This window comes from Centruroides vittatus, unplaced genomic scaffold (assembly GCF_030686945.1).
Source record: "Centruroides vittatus isolate TY-2023 unplaced genomic scaffold, ASM3068694v2 scaffold_2520, whole genome shotgun sequence".
NCBI lineage: Eukaryota > Metazoa > Arthropoda > Arachnida > Scorpiones > Buthidae > Centruroides > Centruroides vittatus.
In genome coordinates this window covers 773,765-795,535 of record NW_027122689.1, presented here as the reverse complement: position 1 = coordinate 795,535, position 21,771 = coordinate 773,765, and the positions used below count along the sequence as shown (strand labels likewise).

The following is a 21,771-nucleotide window of genomic DNA, read 5'->3' as shown; positions in this document are numbered from 1 at the left end:
CAGACGTCAGAAACGTAAACACGATCGGTAACTGCAGCAAAACGGAAGGTGGATGTCGAAAGGGCGACACAACGGAAAGAACTAATCCGGACGGACGAAAGCCACTTAACGCAGTCAAGGTCTCTCCGTCCCCATCCGACGCGTCGGCCACGTCACCGGCCGCAGCCAATGGGAAAAGCGGCCAAAATGTTTTTTCGGGTTCGGTCGGAGAAGAGATTCGAGCGGTAAACATGGACGGGTGTTCGGACGACGGAGAGGGAGCCGAGGAGAAAAGAGCACCCTTCCGCCCTTTCAATTTCGTCGGGAGGCACTGGGTGACCCTTCTGGCCGTTTTTCTGCTGGCTCTGGCGGCGCTGGTGGCCGCCGCGGTTTTCGGTTTCGTGGTCTTTCCCTTTTTGTCCGCCAAAGCGCCGAGAGGCTTCCGTTTGCCCCCCACTCTGGTGCCCGAAAACTACCTGCTGGAAATTCGTCCGTACTTGGCTCCGCACAATTTGACTTTCCGGGGCAGCGTGTTGGTCACCGTAACCTGCGCGCTTCCCACCAAAAACGTAACCGTCCATTCTAACAACTTGACCGTTGACGAAACTCGAGTGACGGACTCGAACGATAATTCCACGCTGACGGTGGAATGGCTGGAGGAAGACGAGGAAAATCAGTTCTTGATTCTTCACCTGGATCGAAGTCTTCGAGTGGGTAACGTCTACAGAATTTTCTTCCGTTTCTCGGGTGTCCTCAACGATTCCAAAGTCGGATTCTACTGGTCGTCTTACCAGGAAGACGGTGCCACCGAGTAGTAAGTAACCTACGCACTTTCGTCTACCGAAACAACTGCTTTAATTGTAAAAATGTCCGTTTAACGCGTGTGGTAATTATTTGTATTTTTTCTCGTATCCCAACTGGTCGTAATGGCGAATATTTACGTTAACTCGCGAGCTTTATAGAAAAAGTACGTCCGAGCTTATTCGTATGTGTAATTAGGCACGTATTATTCGTTTTAGTTTGGCGGTTACTCATTTCGAACCCGTAGACGCGCGAAGATGTTTTCCTTGTTTCGACGAACCTGCCCTGAAAGCGACTTTCGACGTAACCATCGTCAGGTGGAGAAACATGACGTCGCTGTCCAACATGCCGAAACTTAAATCGGAAGACAGGTAAATGACTTAATAACTAAAAATTACGCAATTAAATCGAATCCGCGGAAAAAAGGAGTGGCTAATGGAGAAGAAATGTCGAGCGACACCACATGTTCCGGCGTAACTAGATACTTTGCGCTGGTGTTTCTCTAATATGCCGTGGGAATCGGCTGGCTTATCTCCTCTTTTTTATAAGACACTTCTGCTCCCGTCTTTCCGCGCATTTTTATTTTTCGACTCGACAATATCGAATTATTTTTTAAATGCAGAGACCAAGATTGGGTGGCCGACGTTTACCAAACGTCGGTGAAAATGTCGACTTATTTGGTGGCCCTATTCGTGGGAAATTTTTACAGAAACGGGGACGATAAAGTAAGCATTTCTGCTTCGCGGGTTTGCCGTTCTACGAGATTTCTGACCGACTTTCTGTATTTTCAGTTCGCTATCTGGACCACCAGAAACAATCTAAATAGGACGCAGTTGGCTTTCGAGTTGACGCCGAAATTTATTAAATTCTTCGAAAACATTTTGCAAGTGCCTTACTCTCTTCCTAAATTAGGTAGCCGAGGATCTCCTCCTTCCTGCGAGGATAACCTAGGCATACGTATACCGTGTATATTTTATTACCAGATATGGTTTCCGTGCCGGAACACAAAAGCAGCGCCATGGAGAATTGGGGTCTGATCGTTTATCACGACGCTAATCTTCTTTACGATCCGGAGATTAACGCCGATTCCGAAAAGCAGTTTACTTCTCGGATCATCGCTCACGAAATTAGTCACCAAGTAAGAAAGTTTCCTTTCTCTTTAAGTAGGAGCTTGGCATTTTGATTGGTCGAGAAATTTTTCAGTGGTTCGGAAATCTGGTGACGCCCAAATGGTGGCAAGATATTTGGCTGAGCGAAGGTCTGGCCACCTACTTGGAGAGTATCGCCGTCGACGCCGTTCTACCCGGGTGGAATATGGTAAGTAGCGCGTTGACCGCCGTCTCTTACAAATACGTTTTGCGGACGTTGCTAGCAAACGTTTCAGGTGGACGGATTGGTTCGAAGCGTGGAAAACATCGTGGCTTACGATTGCTCCGATCATTCCATCGCGGTTTCTCAAAAAGTCGATCGGACGCCGAAACTCTTTCGACTCTTCAACTCTTTCACTTACAAAAAGGTAAGAAAAATATTTCTCTAGTTCGGATCGGCCCTCGAATAAAATGGCCTTTCTTTCAAGGGTGGCATGATCGCCAGAATGGTCCATCACGTCCTGGGAAACGAAACCTTTTGGAGAGGTTTATCGGTAAGAGGATGCGTGGAGAACCCAAACCCAGAATTTTCTGCTCGATAATTGCTTCGACATGTATTTTTAGAGTTATTTGAAAGAGAAGTCTTTCGACAGCGTGGAAGAAAACGATCTCTGGAGACACTTTACTCAAGTAAGTAATAAAGAATGCCTTTCCAAAATAACTTTCTCCGAGTAGGTAAGATGCCGTTCAAATAACTGGTCGCCGATTTTAGGTTCTTTTCGACTACCTAACTCCCTCCCGTCACATTTCTTCGCCAATTTTTACACACCCCCGCGTGTTTTCGTCTGCCACCCACGATTTTACGAATCGGCATTTCGGTAAAACGTTTACGGTACATTAATTTATTCGTAACCCCGGGCTAAGTTTAAAGATGGGCCAATAAAAAAGCGAACGCGAAATTCGCCGATCTACATAGAAGAGTGATGACACGGTAGTAACTTAATTAACTCCCACACTAAAGTTATGTACCGGGCATATCTTTCGGCGGTATATTTGCCCGTAGGGTCCACCGGTGGCCGAGCGGGTCTTTGTATCCCGAACACGAGTTCGGTCGTGGGTTCGCGCCTCGCTCGGACGGGCTGGCCACATAGAATTTTCCGGGTTTTCTCCACGTCTGTAACGCCTAAATAGGGCCAGTTTCTCTTAAAAAGACCCCCCGGAAGGCGTCCCTTTAGGCAGATCGCCCGAGTGTTGCCTTGCCATAACTTAAACAAACATATTTACCCGTATAGGTAAAATTCTCGTCATTATCCTTTCGTGTTAAGTTTTATTAGATACAGCGTATTTAGTACGACGCCTGTACTAAAGTGCACCTACTATATTTAAATAAGCCGTAACTCGCCGCCCGATCGTCCACCACAATACTTCCGCCTAATGATTTTGGTAAAAAAAAAGATTATTTCAAATGGAAAAAGATTTGAGATTCTTCGGAACATCGTCATTCTGCTAATATTCCCCATCATTTGTCATAATTCGTCACAAAATTTGTACGCATCTCCCCTTCCCGGCCAGGACGTCGTATTTGAACGTCCCCAAAGTTTATAACTGTTAACAGAAAATATCTGTCACGTATAAATATGTATTATATTAATTAATTACGAAGCATGTTTTCGTTTATAGGTACAGTAAAACCTGTCTATGGCGATCACTCACGGTTTCTTCAAAAAGTGGTCTTTTAGACAGGTGGTCGTCCAATACAGGTGGTGCTGTAATATCGTATTTTCGTACGTATTTTGCACACTTTTTAGCCATTTCTGTTAAGCAAAACTGGAGGTGAGCAAAAATAAGCGAATTTTTACGACGATAGAGCTATACTGATACTGAATTTTATTCTTATCGGATAACTCGATTAACAGGCGTCGCGGTGGTTTTATAAGATAGATTTAATACCAATATTTTAAATATTAATACAGTATTCGCATTTTCTCGATTATAATGCACACTTTCTTCTTTCCGACTTAATTAATTCAACTTTGTTCTCTTAGTTCGCCTTTCAGTTACGTGTATTACATAATAGATATAGAAGCGGGACGTATCTCTCCGTCACTTCGGTTTTGGTTTTCGTTACTTTTAATCTTATTTTAACTTAAAAAATACTATATTTTTAAATATTTTCTTAAGTACAACAAGAAAAATTATTAATTAATAATAAAACGATTTTATTATTTTTTTCATAATACGATTTCATTATATTCCGAGATTGTCCAATGACAACGGCCGAATCAAAAAAGGAAAGTTGCCTGTAAAACTGATTTTTGCATCAATGCATTTATTATTGTTTTCTGAATATTTTGCGTGCGAAAATTACTTGGACATTATTTTTCTAAAATTATCGTGGAAATAAGATAGGTTGATACAGAAACTATTTATCGCACGTGTACTGTACATGAGCGTCAAAAAAATAAATAAGTAAAATAAATAGTATCGTGTACAATATTTTATACCCCCAAGGAAAATACTATAGATCCAGGTTAAAATAAAATTCGTTTTCCCGCAGTTAAACTTCGCTGCTAATTGCGGTTGTGATAAACCGCTTTCGCTTTCTCTGATAACTTTAACACGATCGTCTAACGGCAGCGCTTTGCATTTCTTTCGTTTTTCCGACGATTTCGAACAAACTTAAATGAATTTCCTTTGTTGCTAGACTAATTCCTTAACACCTGCACCTAATTTCAAAAGTGGGAGAAGTGCCCGAGGTGGGTTCGAACAAGAGTTTAGACTAATTCGTTATATTAGGAGGGGGAAACGTTGTTGAGATGGGTTCGAACACTAGTTTAGACTAGATATATTCGCGGAAGTGGTCGCTTATTACAATTAATATATGTTGTTTCGGACCAAAAATCGATGCCCGCGGTCGCGTTACACAGGTGGTCGTTTAATCTATATATATAATCGAGACGAGTTGATAATAATAATAATAATCAGCGCAGAGCCCAAACGGTTAGGAATTGAAAGTTGAAATTTGGTACACAGGGTACGTCACCAGAACGCACACTAAGAAGGGATTTTTCGAAATTCTTCCCCACGGGAGAGAGGGACAGGATTAAGTTTTAACACTTCCATCAACAATGGAAGTGTTAAGTACCAATGAAGAACGAGAGAAAGCGACGTGCAAGATTTACGGGCACTGGAGGAAAAAAAAGAAAAAGAGTAATGTGTTAGAACGTATTCGATTTTCAAATTCGACCTTTCTTTAGAAATATTTAGTTTGTTGATGAAATTACTCTTTTTCTTCTGTGACTATAACGTAATAATCTTAATCTTCGCTATCGTTACTTTTGCCCGAGCAACGCCGGGCCTATCTGCTAGTACGCAGATAGCCCGGCCTCTATACGCGGGTAACTTATATGAAGACTCTATGTATAAAGTATTCCGTGCCAGGAATTTTTGCCCGTTTTGAACAGTCCCGTCGAATGCAGGGGGTCGCCTAAGCAGTTTGCACTGTATGCATATTCAGTTGTGTAAAACGCAAAGCAAGGTGGCAGCCATGAAATTTTGGTTACTTCGAGGCTAGTTGCGCGGTATGTTCGTACCTTGCTCGTTTAACACGTCGTAATCGCCTTAATATTTTAAAAACAAAAACAGTTATAAAATAAAAAATAAATAATTACGAGTGATTATTATTGTTCTTTGGGTGATAAGGCCGAACAGAGTAATTTTGGACCATTTCGCGGTTACGCTGCTAACGAGATCGTGTAGTTCAACGTCTAAGAGATCGGGCCACTCCACGTTAAATCGCTTAAGCTTTTCTTTGTATCAAACGTTAGCCTCATCATCCAAAGAACAATAATAATCACTCGTAATTATTTATTTATTTATTTTATAACTGTTTTTGTTTTTAAAATGTGAGGACGATTTCAACGTGTTAAACGAGCGAGGTACGAACATACCAGAACTTTGCACGTGCACAGCTACTGGAAGTGATCGAGATTACACCGCTGTCACGATTGTTTGTGCTTTGTTGTTTTTCACGGGCGAATAGACAGCAACTTTGCCCCCGTTGCGAAAACGTAAACAGTGAAGTCGGAGGGTCTGGACGATGACAACGCGCATTTTGCCGAAACTGTTACGGTCGAGTTATAAACTCCGTAACATAATAGTATTCGTATTCGTAAATGTTTGCTACACCAGATATCTATAGCAATAGTTATAAACTACCGTAAGGCCTTTTCCGTATCCGTAAAGCAGCGGTTCTTAACCTTTTTAGTAGTCAGCACCCCTTGAATCTGAAAATAAGCTCTTGCACCCCCTTAAAAAATATGTTTATTTGTTGTGCGAGGGTTTTACCCAATTCTCGAACCGTGTTAGAGTGAATCCGTGCTATAGAAGTGCCGTGTTATACGGGGCTACCTGTAAATATTAGCGAGGTTGAGGCCGAAGTTTTAAACGCGAAAACGTGTACGTCGGACGTTCGGCGCCGCTTTCCTGTAAGCCAAGAAGTTTGATAATGGCGTTTGAAATGTCGAGCAAGATTTCACTGACTTTCCGAACACCATTGTCAAACTTCTAGGCTTACAGGAAAGCGGCGCCGAACGTCCGACGTACACGTTTTCGCGTTTAAAACTTCGGCCTCAACCTCGCTATTGTTACAAACCTCGTTTACGTTCTTATTCGAGGTTGCGAACACGTCTCAACTAGTTTCTGTACTGCACGTGACAATGTGACTACATTAACTGCATGTACTGAGAGACTGTAGAGTAGAAAGTGTAGAAGTGAGATGGTAGAGAGTGAAGAAGTGGGGGTACCCGTGTTGCTGGTTACCCCGGTTTGTAGAGAACACGTTCGTCTCATTCGTATTTTTTTTTTTTTTTTTTTTTTTTTAATTTTTGAAATTTCTCTCGCACCCCTGGAAATGCTCTCTCGCACCCCCGAGGGTGCACGCATCCCAGGTTAAGAACCACTGCCGTAAAGGAACAAATTTTTTTACGGTTTACGAAGCAGTCCATCGTGAGCATGCGCAAAATCATCGGCTCATGTTGCCAGATCTAATACTATAATTGTTTATTCATTTTATCATTTTTCTATTTTTTTTTTTTATAACAAAAGTAACTATGTTAAAATTTTATATTATTCAGAAGCGGCATTGTCGGTCAAAAGTTACGTTTCCATCCATTTGTCAAAGTTTCGTCGGTTGCTTCCGGCACAACTTCCGATTGTACAGTACATCGACTGATGGCGACTTAGCGCACAGTTGGTCAATTCTGCGTATTCCTGCCGTAAAAGTTTGATCGATCCAAACTTTTCTTACGGAATATACGGATACGAAACGGAGTTTATAACTCGACCCTTAAGACTGCGGCGCGGGTTTAACGACATTCTTTTACGTGGAGGGTATTTCGTGTCATTGGCCGCTCGATTATCGGAATGCAGGAAAGGACACGATAGCGCCATTTAAGCTTCCCGCCGACTAATTCGAATTGGGTGGTACTTTCCCCAAAAGCGGAATATATTGTCTGATTCGGAAAAGGTGAGGCCGCAACCTCGACTTTCGTTTATTGCGCTTGTGCGGTGGCAAACGCGCCCTCGATTCTGTTTGCCGGAAATCTTTCCTTGGCAATTGATTATCTTTTGCTTTTATACGAAACGATCGGCGACGATAAACGAATACGTTTAATTCGGCAGTATCAATTATTTACCACGTTTCTCGCAAATATTATTACGATACCGTCGGAAAAAAAAATCTGCCAAACTCTAAATGAGAATCTTAGTACTAGCGTCCGCGGACGAAATTCGTTTACGTTGATAAAAAGGGTTTCGATCGGATGCGGTGTTCGGCCAGCTCTAGTCGCCATTTTGGATCTACTCTTACTAAACAAAACAAATAGTTTCTGGGCGAAAATTCTATTTGCCTGGAACCGTAAAGGAATGTCCGACTTCGTTTTAATTTTTGCAGTTGAGAATCGATCGGAAACGCCATGAAAAACTCGCCCTCTCGCTTCTAGACAGATTTTCGTTACGTTATCGTGTATACAATATCTAGTTGCGCATTTCCGAATATCTTAGAAATTTCTTAAAACTTATTTTTATATTTAATGACCCAGGAAAAATTATTTAAATAAAAATATCATAATATATTTGATAATTTTAAATAAATGGTTTAAATACAGGAATTTGGTAAAATCCAAACCCGAACCGGTTTTCTTTCTGTAATTCGGTAGACGATTTATTCTTAAAAAGTAATCATTTAATTGTAACTTATTAACAATGGCTTCTTACTGAATTTTTTCCGCCTGGCGGCTCATTATGGATTAATACGCGCTTTGTTTTGGTTTCAAAAGAGTAAACTGGAGAATTAATGGAAGGATGATGCGGCAGTAACGTTTATGTCAGAAACAATAACGGCTCTTTTGTTACTTTCTTTTTTTTTTATATTAATTCGTACTTGGTCAAATTTACCACCCATCTGGGAAAGACGATATGTAAATGTCAACCATTCAATTATTCCCATTTAGTTTACTCCACATTCTAAAACGCGTTTCGCATTTAATATCGAAGTAAACTACTTTCCCCGCATCTTAAAGTCGTTAGCAAAATCTACCCGTCGATGACGTCGATGATTAGCTGGATAATATAATAATTAATTTATAAAGGCGCGCAATAATTGAAAACAAATAAATTTAGTAATTCGGAGATAAAGCGACTCAATTATACGTTATTTAAATAACTCGGATCTTCGTTCGTCGACTGCCAAGTCGGATAAGCAAAATGTACCTAAATTCTTAATAATTACGTTTATTTACGAATAAACTTTATGAAAGTAAAGTAAAATTTTCCAACCGACGAGTTCTATTTTTGTCGAACACTTAAATTGCCAAAGATTAAATTATTCCTTACGCGCCAGCCGAAATTCCGGACAGTCCTTTCGGTAAATAGTAACCGAGTGTATCGCGGTTAACAGTTTATCTTGCTTTCATTATTTCCGTGTTTAATTGTAAATTATTGCTTGTTTTTGTAGAGGGCGAGACGAAAAAATCCCGCAAGTGCTTTTGTATTTTTAGCTTCCCGGAGATAAGCCGGCCCGATTACGTTTCAAATATGTCATTCGAGCGTAAGCCGTTAGTTGCGTAACCGTGATCAGACGTAGGCCGAGGAAAGTTACTTCGTATAAATAATATCGAGGGAGTATTTGCCATAGGAAGTGACGAAAAAGGTTAAATTACCGATAACCTTTAGTTTCTTATTTAAAGTCACGTGGCCAACGTCTAATCGATAACAACTTTTTCTTTCGTTCTACGTACTGTACAGTACTTTAAATACAGTAGGTTGGCTAATACAGCGAACGTACCGTACCGTACGTTGTTGGGGAGGAAGCTACTCTCGGTCTAAACTGAAAAAATAAAAAAGTAAAGCTTTTTCTCTTTCTGGATAAAACTCTTAACATTTTTTGAAGAGGAAGCGCGAAGGAACTCTCGCTTAATATAAGTTTCTCCGACTTAAATTGTAAGACTTTGGATTTAACTCGGACTTTAATATTCAGGCTCAACCGAAAGAGAGAGCCATCCAGATCGGGCGCATTATGGAATCTTGGACTCACAATCGCGGATATCCGGTGGTGACCGCGGTCAGGGACTACGACAACGGAAGGGCTCTCCTCACTCAAACCTCTTGTTTGACCAAACACGTCAAGGATAAGAACTTCCTCAGGTAACTATTGTTTTACACTTTGAAATAATTTTCGTCCGTTTTTCGTTCATTACTTCCCGTCTCAAAACTCTACGATGACCAAACAAATATTTCTCCACTCGGAAATTGTTTTCCCTTCTTTCGGTCGTACTTTTAAAATTTTGCTTTCAATTTAAGGCTCAAATTGTCTATATTTTGTAGTCGTCTTCTATCTTTGTCGTTCGAACTACGAATTATTTCCGTGGGTAGCTAATTACTCCGGAGAATAATCCGAAACGAAAAGGTAAGTAGCGGTTTACGTGGTTGGTATATTTAATTTTGAATGACCAATTAATCGGTAGAAGAACGAAACTTTAGCGTTGTAGCAACAGCTGGGGAGATCTTTTACCAAAAATCAAATTTTTCCGACTCGTACTTTTCTCCATTAACCGATTCGCGCAACCATTTTCTTAGACAGAATTCCGTACAAAGGGTGAAAATGAAAATTTTTTTCTCAGCGTGTGGAAGATTCCCCTGACGTACACGGACGGAAGAAATCCCGATTGGACTCCTAAAGTTAGGAAATGGTTGGGAACCATCAAAGGTAAAGTATAATTTCCCAATAAATAAGGCGATTCTTCTAAATCTTCTCGGAATCGATTAAAATAACGGAAAAGTTCGGTTAATTTTTTCCGTCGCAACACGAAATTTTTCGTTTTACACTTTCGTATAGCCAAATGTTATTCGGATAAACGATAGAGCGATGGGCTAATCCAGGCATGGCCAACATACTGCTCGCTTGATGAATTTATGCGGCCCGCGATTAATCTTTCAATATTAGCTACTTCCAATAATTGGTCTAATGAATTCGCAATACTTCGTTTTTTTTTTTTTTTAATTTCATTGTAGAGATTTACAACTTTTGTATTTGTCTGTATGATAGTGACAGAATTAAAAAAAAATGATAAATTTAAAATATTAATATTTATCATAAAACAATGTATGGTAGACAGTAATTCAAGATGTACTGTACTGTACAAGTGATATTCAATTTAACTTAGTAATTCGTGTGCTTTGCTAGAAATGTAATACTAATATCTCTAAACATTTATTTACTTAAATGAAACGTTTTTGTATTTAACATTTTTTTAAATTTTAATATTTCGTTCGGCCCGTGAAAAAAGTTTCTTTCCAATTCGGCCCGGGGGCAAAAACCGTTGGCCACGCCTGGGCTAATCGTTGGCAACAAAATGTCTATCTTTTAGACTAGAAGTAGGCTATACCTTTCCACTAGTTCTTTATCCTTTCTTCCAGTTAACTCTATAATCGTTGTCGGGCGTCATTCCAATAACCAAATTTAAAAGTCGCAACCCACCGAAGTAAAACGTTGCCATCATTTCCACGCTGACGAAGTCACACTCTATCGCGGTGTTCTTCAATCTCCGATCCGCAGAAAAATATTTGACCGTACCGAAGCTGGCTCAGTCGATTACGAGTGACATTTAAACAGTAATTGAGTCGCTTGTACGGTAACCCTCGATAAGCTGTACATTAAACTAAACGGTTTTTCTATCAGTTACGGCTATAATTAAAAGGGTTTGTAGCAACCACTAAATGACCAAACTGAAATATTCAATAACGGCTTTCATTCGGTCGCAATTTCAAAACTTGTAGACTTATAAATTTCCACTGTCGTCCGCCCGTCTCGAGAACGGAGTTAGATAGATGAAATCCGAGATACAGATATGAAAACTTTAGAGGCAGGAGACCCCGATTAACTATATACTAATTTCCCACGCAGACCGAAAGTCACATTATTTAAATTCAAATTTTCTCTCGAAAGGTATTAGATAGATGACCGACACGACTCTATCGTTAAAGGAAAAGTATGATGTACGGGGGCAAGACTACGGTACTAATTTGAGGCGGAGAGCACACGTTTTAAATGAAATAAATTAAAAATACGGTTAAAGATTGCAGCCCGGCATTGTGACGATGTTTTATATAGAGAATGTATTTCGGGTACTCGGATGGTTAGACGTATACTATTAAACACGATATAGTTATTGTCTTTAATATTGTATATTCAATGTGTTGGTCCACGTAAAACGATTCATTAATTTTACCGGTCGGCGTTGAGAAAACGGTGGAAAAACCTTTCTCTATTGTACTGTACATTGGGAGAAAAACGAAATTCCTAGAAACGAATGAAGAGATCGCTTCCAAAGTTTCCTTTGTCCGTTCGTTACGAATTTATCCAAAATTATACTTTCGCTTGATTTCTTTTACTGAAAAGTAAACACGATAAACGTTTATGCGAGTTTTTAAATAAATCCCGGTACTTCGTTATTTTGAATTTATATAAAATTAAATAAGATTTACGTCAGGTAATTTGTTCGTCGTTATAAGTATTTATTCGCTTCAAAATTATAAAACAGTTTTTATTAAAATGCCGAGAGTGTAACCGTAAATAAGTTCTAATTTGTTTATATGTTTATAAATGAGTACGCGAATCATTTACGTAACACTAAATTAGTATTCGGTTAACTTTAATCTATTATTAAATATTGTAACGGGTGGTTTTATTGAATCTTTCCCAATTTTTGCCAAGATGGGGAAGATTCTTGTGGTCTTAGTTTATGGAATGTTTTTCTTGTTTGGTAATTTCGAAGTGTTGTTAATAGCGGCGAAAGTTCGTAACAATATTGACTTTCCGATGATTTCCAGCAAAGACATTGAAATTTCGTACATTTCCAGATGATTAATCGGCGACCGTAATCCGACAGAATCGCGATTATTAAAAGTAATAAACGATATTTCCGGGGGTTTTCGAATTGTTTTTTCTGATCGTATTAAAAATACTTCGATTTGCTTTTGTAAACGGCGAGAAAAGTCACGTAATTTACTCTGGTAATTGCATTAGGAACGTTATTTAATCTTCCCGGGAGCGAACATTGGATTTTAATCAATATTCGACAAGTCGGTTATTATCACGTAAATTACGACCTGCAAAACTGGAAACTATTGAGCGCTCAACTGCAGAAGGATCATCGGGTGAGAAATTTACTTGTACAAAATCTTTTTGTCTTTTTGCTACGTCGGATTCGTATCTGACGCCTATTACTGTATTTTAACTCTGGCAGGTTATTCCCGTCGTCAATCGCAGGCAACTACTAAGGGACGTAAGCTATTTCGTGCGGTAAGTACGTAATTTATACGTCTTGTCGAGAAAAATTGGCTTTCCGGTTGTCATCGGATAGATATTTATATAAAATTGCTTATATCCGCAGTGACGAGCTGTTAAATTACGACACGCTTCTGGAAATGTCCCTTTTCTTAAGGAAAGAAGAAGATCACAAAGTGCTAGAAGCTCTCTTCTACTTACCTCTGTCCGACGTGCACGAGATGGTGCGACATAACAAATTATTTAACACGTGGAAGGTAAGCGGACTTTTATATTGGCAAAACGTCTTCTTAATCCCGTTAACGTTTTCCTCGTCGTCAGAATTACGTGCATTTCATCTTGGGTTCCGTTTACGAATATTTGGGTTGGGAAGAAAGAAAGGACGACAGTTACGAAATTAAGTAAGTGTCTCCGTCGATTTGCGGCAATCGTGCCGATCCGAACTAAATTCCTCGTCTCTGGCCGTTAGATTTTTGAGGAGAGAACTGATTTATAGAACTTGCAGTTACGAGTACCTTCCCTGTTTAGAAAGCGCGGCCGAGAAGTACAGATCTTGGATGGCGAAAGAAGAGCACTTTAATAAGTATAATGGCTCGATATTTCGCATTATTTTGACGAGTTAGTTTATTTTTTTCGAATATAATTCGTAACAGATCGTCTTCGCTGGTGGTTCAAACCGTGTTTTGCACCGCCGTTCGTCACGGAGACTCGTCGGATTGGAACAACGTGGTGCAACTTCTGTCGGAATACGAGAAGAACAACGAGCTGACTTACGCTCTGGGGTGCTCCACCAACGTCTCGCAGATTAACAGGTCGATTTCCCACTTTACGATTTTCTTTTCCCATTCGGAAAGTGGGCTAACGTCGGTATTTCGAATCGTAGATACTTAGAATCGCTCTTGAAATCCGGGTTCGATTCCGAAGACGTACTGGGGTTGTTCAGAAGCATTTTGGAGAACGAAATAGCCTGGACTTGTTTGTTCGATTTCGTCGACAATAACTGGGAGACGATCGTAAATAAGTAAGTCTTATTTCGCAATAAAGCCGTCGGCTGGAAAAACCAGAAGTTATAAAGGCTAATTTTTTACTTTAGATATTATAATTCCACGGTTACGACCATATTTAATTCCATGAAAAACATCAAAGAATTGCAAGAGGTAAGAAGCGATTTTTTTCTTCCCACAGATTTCTCTCGCCTTATTTATAAATCGTTGGAACAAGTAGACCCGTTAAATTCGTTACCACGTCGTCGCTGCCAATATCTACGGTAAACGATAGGGAACGTGGCCCGTAAACAAATGTTTACCGACTCGGGGAAGCTCGGTTTTATTCCGCATCGCCCGGCCGGGTTCTCGGTCTAACCGAGGCACGCCCGGACTTGGCCGAAATTTTAATAAGTTTAGTACACCCCTTCCTCTAATTCGCCATAACGTATCCGGTGCCAACGAGCGAAGTCGGCGCCGTCGATTATCCGTTGGCAGTTTCTGGTTTAAAAGTTTGCCAGTGATTTTTTAATAATTACACAATAGTATTTTTGGGCCAAATACATTGTCTAATATTTCACCGAATTGCCTAAAAGGTGTTAAAATTTCGGCAAAAGGACTGGACGATGCCGGCAACTTTAACGTTTTCCTCGCACGATGTAGAGAAGTAAATTTTTATTATAATAGATTTAACCGATAACTCCCGTTTAAATCTACAACTGGAAAAATCGAATTTAATGTTTAACGGTCGATGGACGCGAATCTTCTGCATACTCGTATAGGGGAGGGTGGGGGAAATGGCGAGACATTTTGGATTTACTACGTGCTCGAATATAGCCCAATAAACGATATCGGGTAGTGATCGATTACAGTAACGCCAGCGACGTGTTTTGATCCCATTCGGAATTAAACTGCGGTGACCGATCCGCATTTTGTGCTTTTTAACGCTTTCCTTGTAAGAACGCCCGTCCGGGTGAGTAATATATTTTCGTAATTTTCTTTTATTTTTACTCCCGTTGCACCATTTACAGAAAATATTTTGCAAAGAACTATGCATTTCAAGAATAAGCTGCAATTAATTCCGCCGCCGACGATTAGAAGTTGGTCAATAGGCCAACCACGCGCGATAACGGAAAAACGTTTCGGCCATTTACTACAAAATTGTGACGAATTTGACAAATTAAAGAAAATAAATTTAAGACAAACAATTATCTCCGCTTCGATGACATTATTTCTAATTTTAGTTCCTTCGTTTCGCTACTTACCGGGAAAATGCTACAAAAAGCACACGACGGCCTGCCTCCGAGTTTTCATTTACCTCCGAAAAATCAAGTTTCGTCAACTAATTTTATCGTGTTGTTTATATTGTACGTACTGTACGGCATCGTTTATTACGGTAGATTACTTTATCAAGAATTCGTATTGTGTATTTTAATACATCGCGGTATTAAAATAAATATCGGAGAAGACCTACCACGCCGCGGAAAACGAAATAATCCGACTAAAATTAGAGATAATGTTATCGAAACCGCCATAGTAGTTTGTCTCGGATTTATTAAAAACTTTTCTTCAATTGTCAACCCGTCGTTTCTATTCCGCGAAAACTGCGCCTTCCTTACACGGAGTTGGCGAATTCGTGTGAATTTTTTAATTGTCGTTGGTGAAATCTTTGACCGAATAATTGCGAAGATCGTCTTATTTTTGAAGTGCAGATTTTTTCCCCCGAAATCTTTTCGGCAAATGCTGCTACGAAGAGTAAGACGTGATCATTGTCGATACATCACTCAAAGTATAATGTTTATATTACGTTTTGAAATAATGTTTCTGCAATAAAAATAACCGAACGTCGGTACGGGAGCCTTGGCCAAAATAAACTATGGTATAAATGCGATGTTTGCCCCCATCGGAGTCGTTTTGAAAAAGTGCAGAGATGGCGAACCGTTCGCCAGCTCTGCACTTGGTTCGGAACGGCTCTGATGGGTGACTTCGGCTTTACAGAAAAAAAATCTTACGTAACAGTAATAGCAATTTTCCGTTCGGTGTGAAATTCCGTGTTTCGCACGTAAAATCGTGAAAGAAAAGAAACATCTTCGCCATCTAGAGTGTCGGTTCATATCACCAGCGGCGACGTAACCGTCGAGGAAGGTGTCAAAATGGCAGCTGGGTTTCTCGTTTTCGGCCTCGGGCAGCTCGGGAGCCACCTCGGTGACGTTTAACTCGGTGGCGTCATCGCTTTCGGTTTTCGGTGGTGTTTTTCTGTAAGTGTGACTCCAGCTTAACTCGATAAAAGCTACGGTAAACCATCTCGGGATAATGGCGAACACCGTTGGTGACTATCCCACGCGTAAAGATAATGTCGAACGACGGCGTATGTATAAAAATGTATAAAAATATTTAATTTTCAAATATAAAAAATCTAGGGCCTTAAAGGTAGATAAAAGCCTCGATGGAAAAATATTTACTAGCGCAATTACTGTAGATAGGACCGTGGAAAGCTTAAGCATTGACCGTTTCTCCGGTCTTCGCTAAACAGTTTTTATATACAGTGCCGTATATTCTATTAGTTACAACACGAAACAATGCGGATTTCGACTAAAAATAGTAACTCGTAACGTCGACTTTTTATTAAATAAAAACGAAAATCGTCGTCTTCGGCAATCGTTAAACAATTAATTACGATAAAAGAACAATTTATAACGTTTGTTCTCGGTCGATAAACTAGCCGATGGCTATCGCGCACCGGAAATAACGAATAACCAGTTCGTAATTGAAACGGTTACGAATTTTACGCCACTGTGGCATAAGCCTTTGTCGAGTGTCTTAACAAAATACAAATACGGCGTAAGTAAAAATTAAATAAAATAAAACAATCAACGTACAAAATGAAACATAATTCAAGCTTTACGTATAATCTTTACAGTGTTTATAGATTTTCAAATGTTTTGTTCTTCTCTTAAAGCCTTCCAATTATATATCATTTGGTAAATCGACGTAGTTCGGCCGATCGTTTTTCCATCCGTAGTTGTATTTAGAAGGTGGGTAGTATTTTTTAGCAGTTACTAATAAAAGATTTTTCTTGCAAACTTTAATTAACTTAAAACTATTTAAAAGAACTTGTTTTTTTATATAACGCACGTATTTCTTCCATGTTATTCTGGCGGTAATATAAAGTGACGGTAGAATTATAAGGTAGATTGCGTAATGCTCTGATAAAATTGCTCCGTGTGACTCGAAGTCTGAAGCTGTACTCCGTATGAAAATGCCGTATCTTAATTTAGGTTCCATGCATATATGATATAAGCGTAACACTGTCAACATAAGCGGACATTCATCTATTTCGATACCTAGATATTTTGCGCTATTCACCCTTTTGATACGTATATTATTAATTCTTATTTCTATTCGTCTATTCTACTAGTTTATTTCTATTTACCAGAAAGATATATTATGTTTTGTTCTCATTTATACTTAAGTTATGATTTTCCATATAGACACTTAGTTTGGCTGACACAGAGTTTAAATTTTCTTCGATTGTTTGGGAATTCCGGTCTGCGTAGGTTGTTACGATGTTATCTGCGTGCATTACGACGTTGTTTTCGGGAATAATCTTTAATATGTCGTTTATTTAAATGGTTAAACTAAAGAATAAAGATCCTAATATGAATTCTTGTGGAACTCCTACGTTAGTATGGAAGAATTTAGATATTGAGTTATTTACCCCGAAATAGTAGTTTCTATTAGATAGATAAGAAGATAATCCCACTTTATATACTTTTTGTTGTAATATTTTCGTGTCTACGCAGTCATTAGCTTAATTCTATAAAGCTATACGTACAGAAAAACACCCGAAGCTTAATTCTTACGAAAATCATTTTGTACCGAGTGTATGTTAAAAATGAATTTTATTCCTAGAACATTTTTCTTCAATTTTGTTTATAACTGCCCTGCTAGGTCGTATTCCGGGTGATGGGAAAATTATGCGGAGGGGTTGTATTATTATTATTAGTACGTAGATGTAGACGAGTCGGGTCTGTCGGGGTATACGTTACACCGCAAAATTGTCGAAGTAAAAAATACCGACGCGCTTAACTTCTGCTAGATGCATCGTCGGACCCAAATCTAAATAAAAATATTTATTCCGTATGATTCGAACAGGTATTAAAAAATGGGTTTCCACTGGAAAATAGGAAATCGGTGTCGGTTTCGGCCATAGTAACTCCACCTAGGTGGAAACCGACAGTGTCGTCTCCTGTGCCTCTCGATACAGAACATATTACGAATGACCGATTAACATAGGAACCTCTGTATTGATAGTTTGTCCGAGATAATATAAAACGAATCGATTTTTTACCTTCGTTAACCTTTTACAATGATTGACGTTACGAAAATTTTGAGTGGGAATAATTAAATATAAATAAAAATATGTCGTGAGGTAGAATATCTATTTTAATTACGCGTGATAAAAACCGGCAAAAGGTAACAATCGTAACGACATTTTTAAAAGTATCTTTCTTTCGTCGACCGAGTATAATCATTTTAAATTATTGGCTAAATAGGACTTTTACCGTTTAATTCCGTAGAAAAGTGGATTTAGTTCGAAATTTTCCAAATTTCCGTACTTCCGAGCTAAACGAAATTTGAATCGGCCCAGCGCAATACTAAAGTAGTAACGAAACACAAGACGTAAATAAAACTCGAAATACTCTTTTAGATTACGTAATTGTAGTTAATAAACGTTAAATTAATTAGGCCGGGAAGTTGACGTTTTTATCGCGCATTCGGGCTAGAGGTTAAGGAACGAATGAAAAATATTCGGACCGCATCTAGGAATAAAACGTTCCGAAATGCATTTCGAGTAATATTTCCACCGTTTTTAGTCTCGGAATCGAATCATTTTTCGGAAAATAAACCGGGATAATCGATTAGTGGGTGACTTATAAAGTTGATTATTGGCAGCTGGAGAACGTCTTCGACAACCACAACCAATCGCTGAGGGAGAGAGAACCCGTTCTGTTCGCAAATTTAGAGAAAGTGTTGAAGTCCAGGCAGAACAACTTCCAACCGGTTCAGGACTGGCTGCAGCATCAATCCTGGAACATCCGTCTCTACTCCGATATGTAATTCGTTCCTCTTCGTCTTCTAATGTACAGTACCTCTCCTTAGAATTTAATAAATTTTTATATGGGAAAGAAACTTTAATCGAAATGTTCTGTTTCTGCGCCGAGACGGGAAACTTTTCCAGTGTTTTAAGGACTGGAGAAAGTGTCGCTCGATAATGCATCCCGGTAATACATTTTAAAGTAGTGGCGGGGGCGAAGAGGAGAAATCTCCGAGATGTAAACTTTCGCTCCTTTCGCTCCGCTCGGCGGCCCGTCGTTTCGTTAATTCGCAAGTTTCTGTCGTCGGAATCTTACTTTCGGAAGGTACTTTTCCAAAAAAATCTAACGTTTGGCAGTGGATTTGTTATTCCGTTACCTCTGGTCTTCACCCGATAATGCGTATGCGGATCGGGCTATGTATGTTTAATACATTAATAAAAGTGGAAAGTGGATTGATCGACGACCGTTCTGGGTGGAGAATAAATACCGCCAGGTAAGTTCTCCGGTTTTCGCAAATAACGCCGGTCGATAATTAAAAATTGAGATATTTCGGGCGAGAATAAACAAAGAATGCCGCTTCGCGTTATCGTGGTAGGGCGAAAACCGGAAAGTTTTTTGTTTCGATGGTAAAACTACGGAACTCAATCGTTTTGCACTTTTATCGTAAGACGACTCGACTATCGTTTTCGCTTTTCTTCTAAATCACCGATATAAGAATAATCGTACTTTCGGAACGTGCACTTTTAACGCGTTAAAATCGATAATTTAGCGTATCGTCCGTCCGTCACGCTCTACTTCGGGCGCTAATATTTCGAACGGATTAAACGTAGAAGCGTATCTTTCAAATTGGTAGGCGTCGGATTATAAAAGTCCTCCTTTTCGTGTAATTTTACAAATTGATGTTATGGTTATTTACGAAAAAAGTCGACAACATTTCCGTAACGAGTCGCGGGTAAAGAGAACGAGAGCTGGGTGGAATAGAAAATGGTAAAAATTCATTATCGACGATTAATAATTCAGTATTTGTATAATTCCGGGATAGATGTTTATAAATAATAAAAGACAACGCGCGTATGCGAACCAGCTCGGCAACCACAATTTCTTCCGTCCCGCGCCGGAATGCCCTCCCACCCGTCGTCACCGCTCTGTTTTTACGCTATTCCAGACCGTTTCGACGATTTTTACCACCGAAGAATATAATAACGAATGTCGAAAATGTTATTTGAAAAAACAAAGGCGATTGAAAAGTCACAAAGTATCGTTTGAATAAACAAAAATTCTCCATACTCTTTATTCCGTAAAAGTCTATAATAAAATGATCATTTTTGGCAACGTCCGGTCCGTCCGCTTTTCGTCGAACGGAACAAAATTTCCCACCGACTTAAACGCCACCGACCCGAAACGACTTAAGCGCCATCTTAAAAATAATAACTAAAACTATTTTTAAATATTACGTCGAAATAGATAAACGAATAAAATAAAACCGTTGGAAATGGTCTCGGGAGAGGGAATTGCGGAATTCCGGCCTAACTTATTCTTACAGTTCGTATCTATTCTACGGAAACGTTGGATAACGAAAAGAGCGCACCCCATTTGGCGCTCTTTCTCTGGTCCGACGAACTAGCGACGCCACGACGTCACCCCACTGGCCGGCAATTTTTACCATAAATGGAATTTGTTTAGGAGAAAAATCCCTTACCGGCGTTTCGTAGCCTATTACTTTAACTATTATAATTAAACGATCGACGACCGCAAACCATTTCTTAACTCGGAAATACGTTTTTCGGTCCGGTCCTCTTTCCCTCCGGGAAACCAAAGTATTTTACCAGACGGGCCAAGTAATGGAAATCTTAATTTAAGACGATAAGAAATTGTGGTCGAAGACCGGCGCCATTCCTAAACTACGAACGCAATTCTCCGTTTTCCTCCAACCGTTTGGGCTTTACGGTGTCCAACGGCGGGTGTTTCTCGGCCCGGTAGGAAGAACGCTTCCTCCGAATTACTCGCTTTTTTCACCCGCTTCCGAGACCGACGACGTCAAAAGTTAACAGCTTGTAGCGATTTCCTCGACGGTCCTTCGAGTTCGTCGCCCGCTCCTTCGAAAATAACCGCGCCACCGGTCTCTTCCTTCGCGTTTCCTTCGTAACCTCCAAAATCGGACCGAGAATGATTCGAAACTTAGTTTAATTGACGGCCCGTCCGACGATACTTTCGGTCGGGAGTAACAATAATTTTTGCGTCGACGAAACCAAGCCGGTGTTCCACTGTCTTTAATCTATAAATAATTGTCTATTTTGGTGCGTCGATCCGGAGCCAAATTGGCGTTTTTCGGAATTGCGAGTGGGAAAAGACGGCGCCCGAGTAGAGAGGGCTTAGTCGTAAGCGGTGTCTTAACCTGACAGGATATTGGACGTCGCCCGTTAAACGGTTAAATTATTCCATGTAGCCGTAGCCGCGTCCTTGGCGCTTTAAGGCGTCTATTATCTCGCACGTCGTCACATTGGTATATTCGTCGTTTCGATATTTCCATTTTCAGTTGGCAAGCAAACTTCTACTTTACTCACCTCGTCCGTTTCCTTCCTCTTTTATTTACGCCTTCGGAAATTAAACCCCACTTTGATCGCATTTATCGGAAGAAAAGACGAAAAATTTACCAATTTTATCCCTTCGGGCAGCTGCAAATAAGGTGTTGGTTTCCACCCCGCGGTTAAAAAGGCGCTTCCTGTTTGCGCTCGAATAATTTCGTTGCGTCACTAAACCTGGTAACGTAACGGCCAAACAATGCTTTTCCCGTTTATTGATTCACCCGTCCCTCTCCAAACAACGTTTCTGGCTCTTTAAAACTTGCAAAAATTACATTCGATGGCCGAAAAACGCGTTTCCCCCTTCCCGTCGACCGAGGTGACGTCGGAGAAAGATCCGAAATTATAGAATTAATTTAGAAGCCGCACGTTGGGTTCGTTCCCTGTAATTTT

General features: G+C 39.9%; 1 protein-coding gene across 1 annotated transcript; it reads left to right on the top strand.

The window, feature by feature from the left end:
- Window positions 1-194: 194 nt before the first annotated feature.
- On the top strand, window positions 195-18,890 carry LOC136987521 (aminopeptidase N-like). The gene is made up of 20 exons (XM_067285258.1): window positions 195-793; window positions 999-1,151; window positions 1,403-1,505; window positions 1,572-1,692; window positions 1,764-1,918; window positions 1,984-2,097; window positions 2,165-2,296; window positions 2,357-2,422; window positions 2,493-2,558; window positions 9,406-9,572; window positions 10,049-10,134; window positions 12,454-12,584; window positions 12,674-12,729; window positions 12,821-12,971; window positions 13,036-13,115; window positions 13,184-13,297; window positions 13,368-13,526; window positions 13,598-13,735; window positions 13,808-13,871; window positions 18,654-18,890. The coding sequence occupies exons 1-20, from the start codon at window positions 231-233 to the stop codon at window positions 18,816-18,818; spliced, it is 2,784 nt and encodes a 927-aa protein (XP_067141359.1). The 5' UTR covers window positions 195-230; the 3' UTR covers window positions 18,819-18,890.
- The last annotated feature ends 2,881 nt before the right edge of the window (window positions 18,891-21,771 follow it).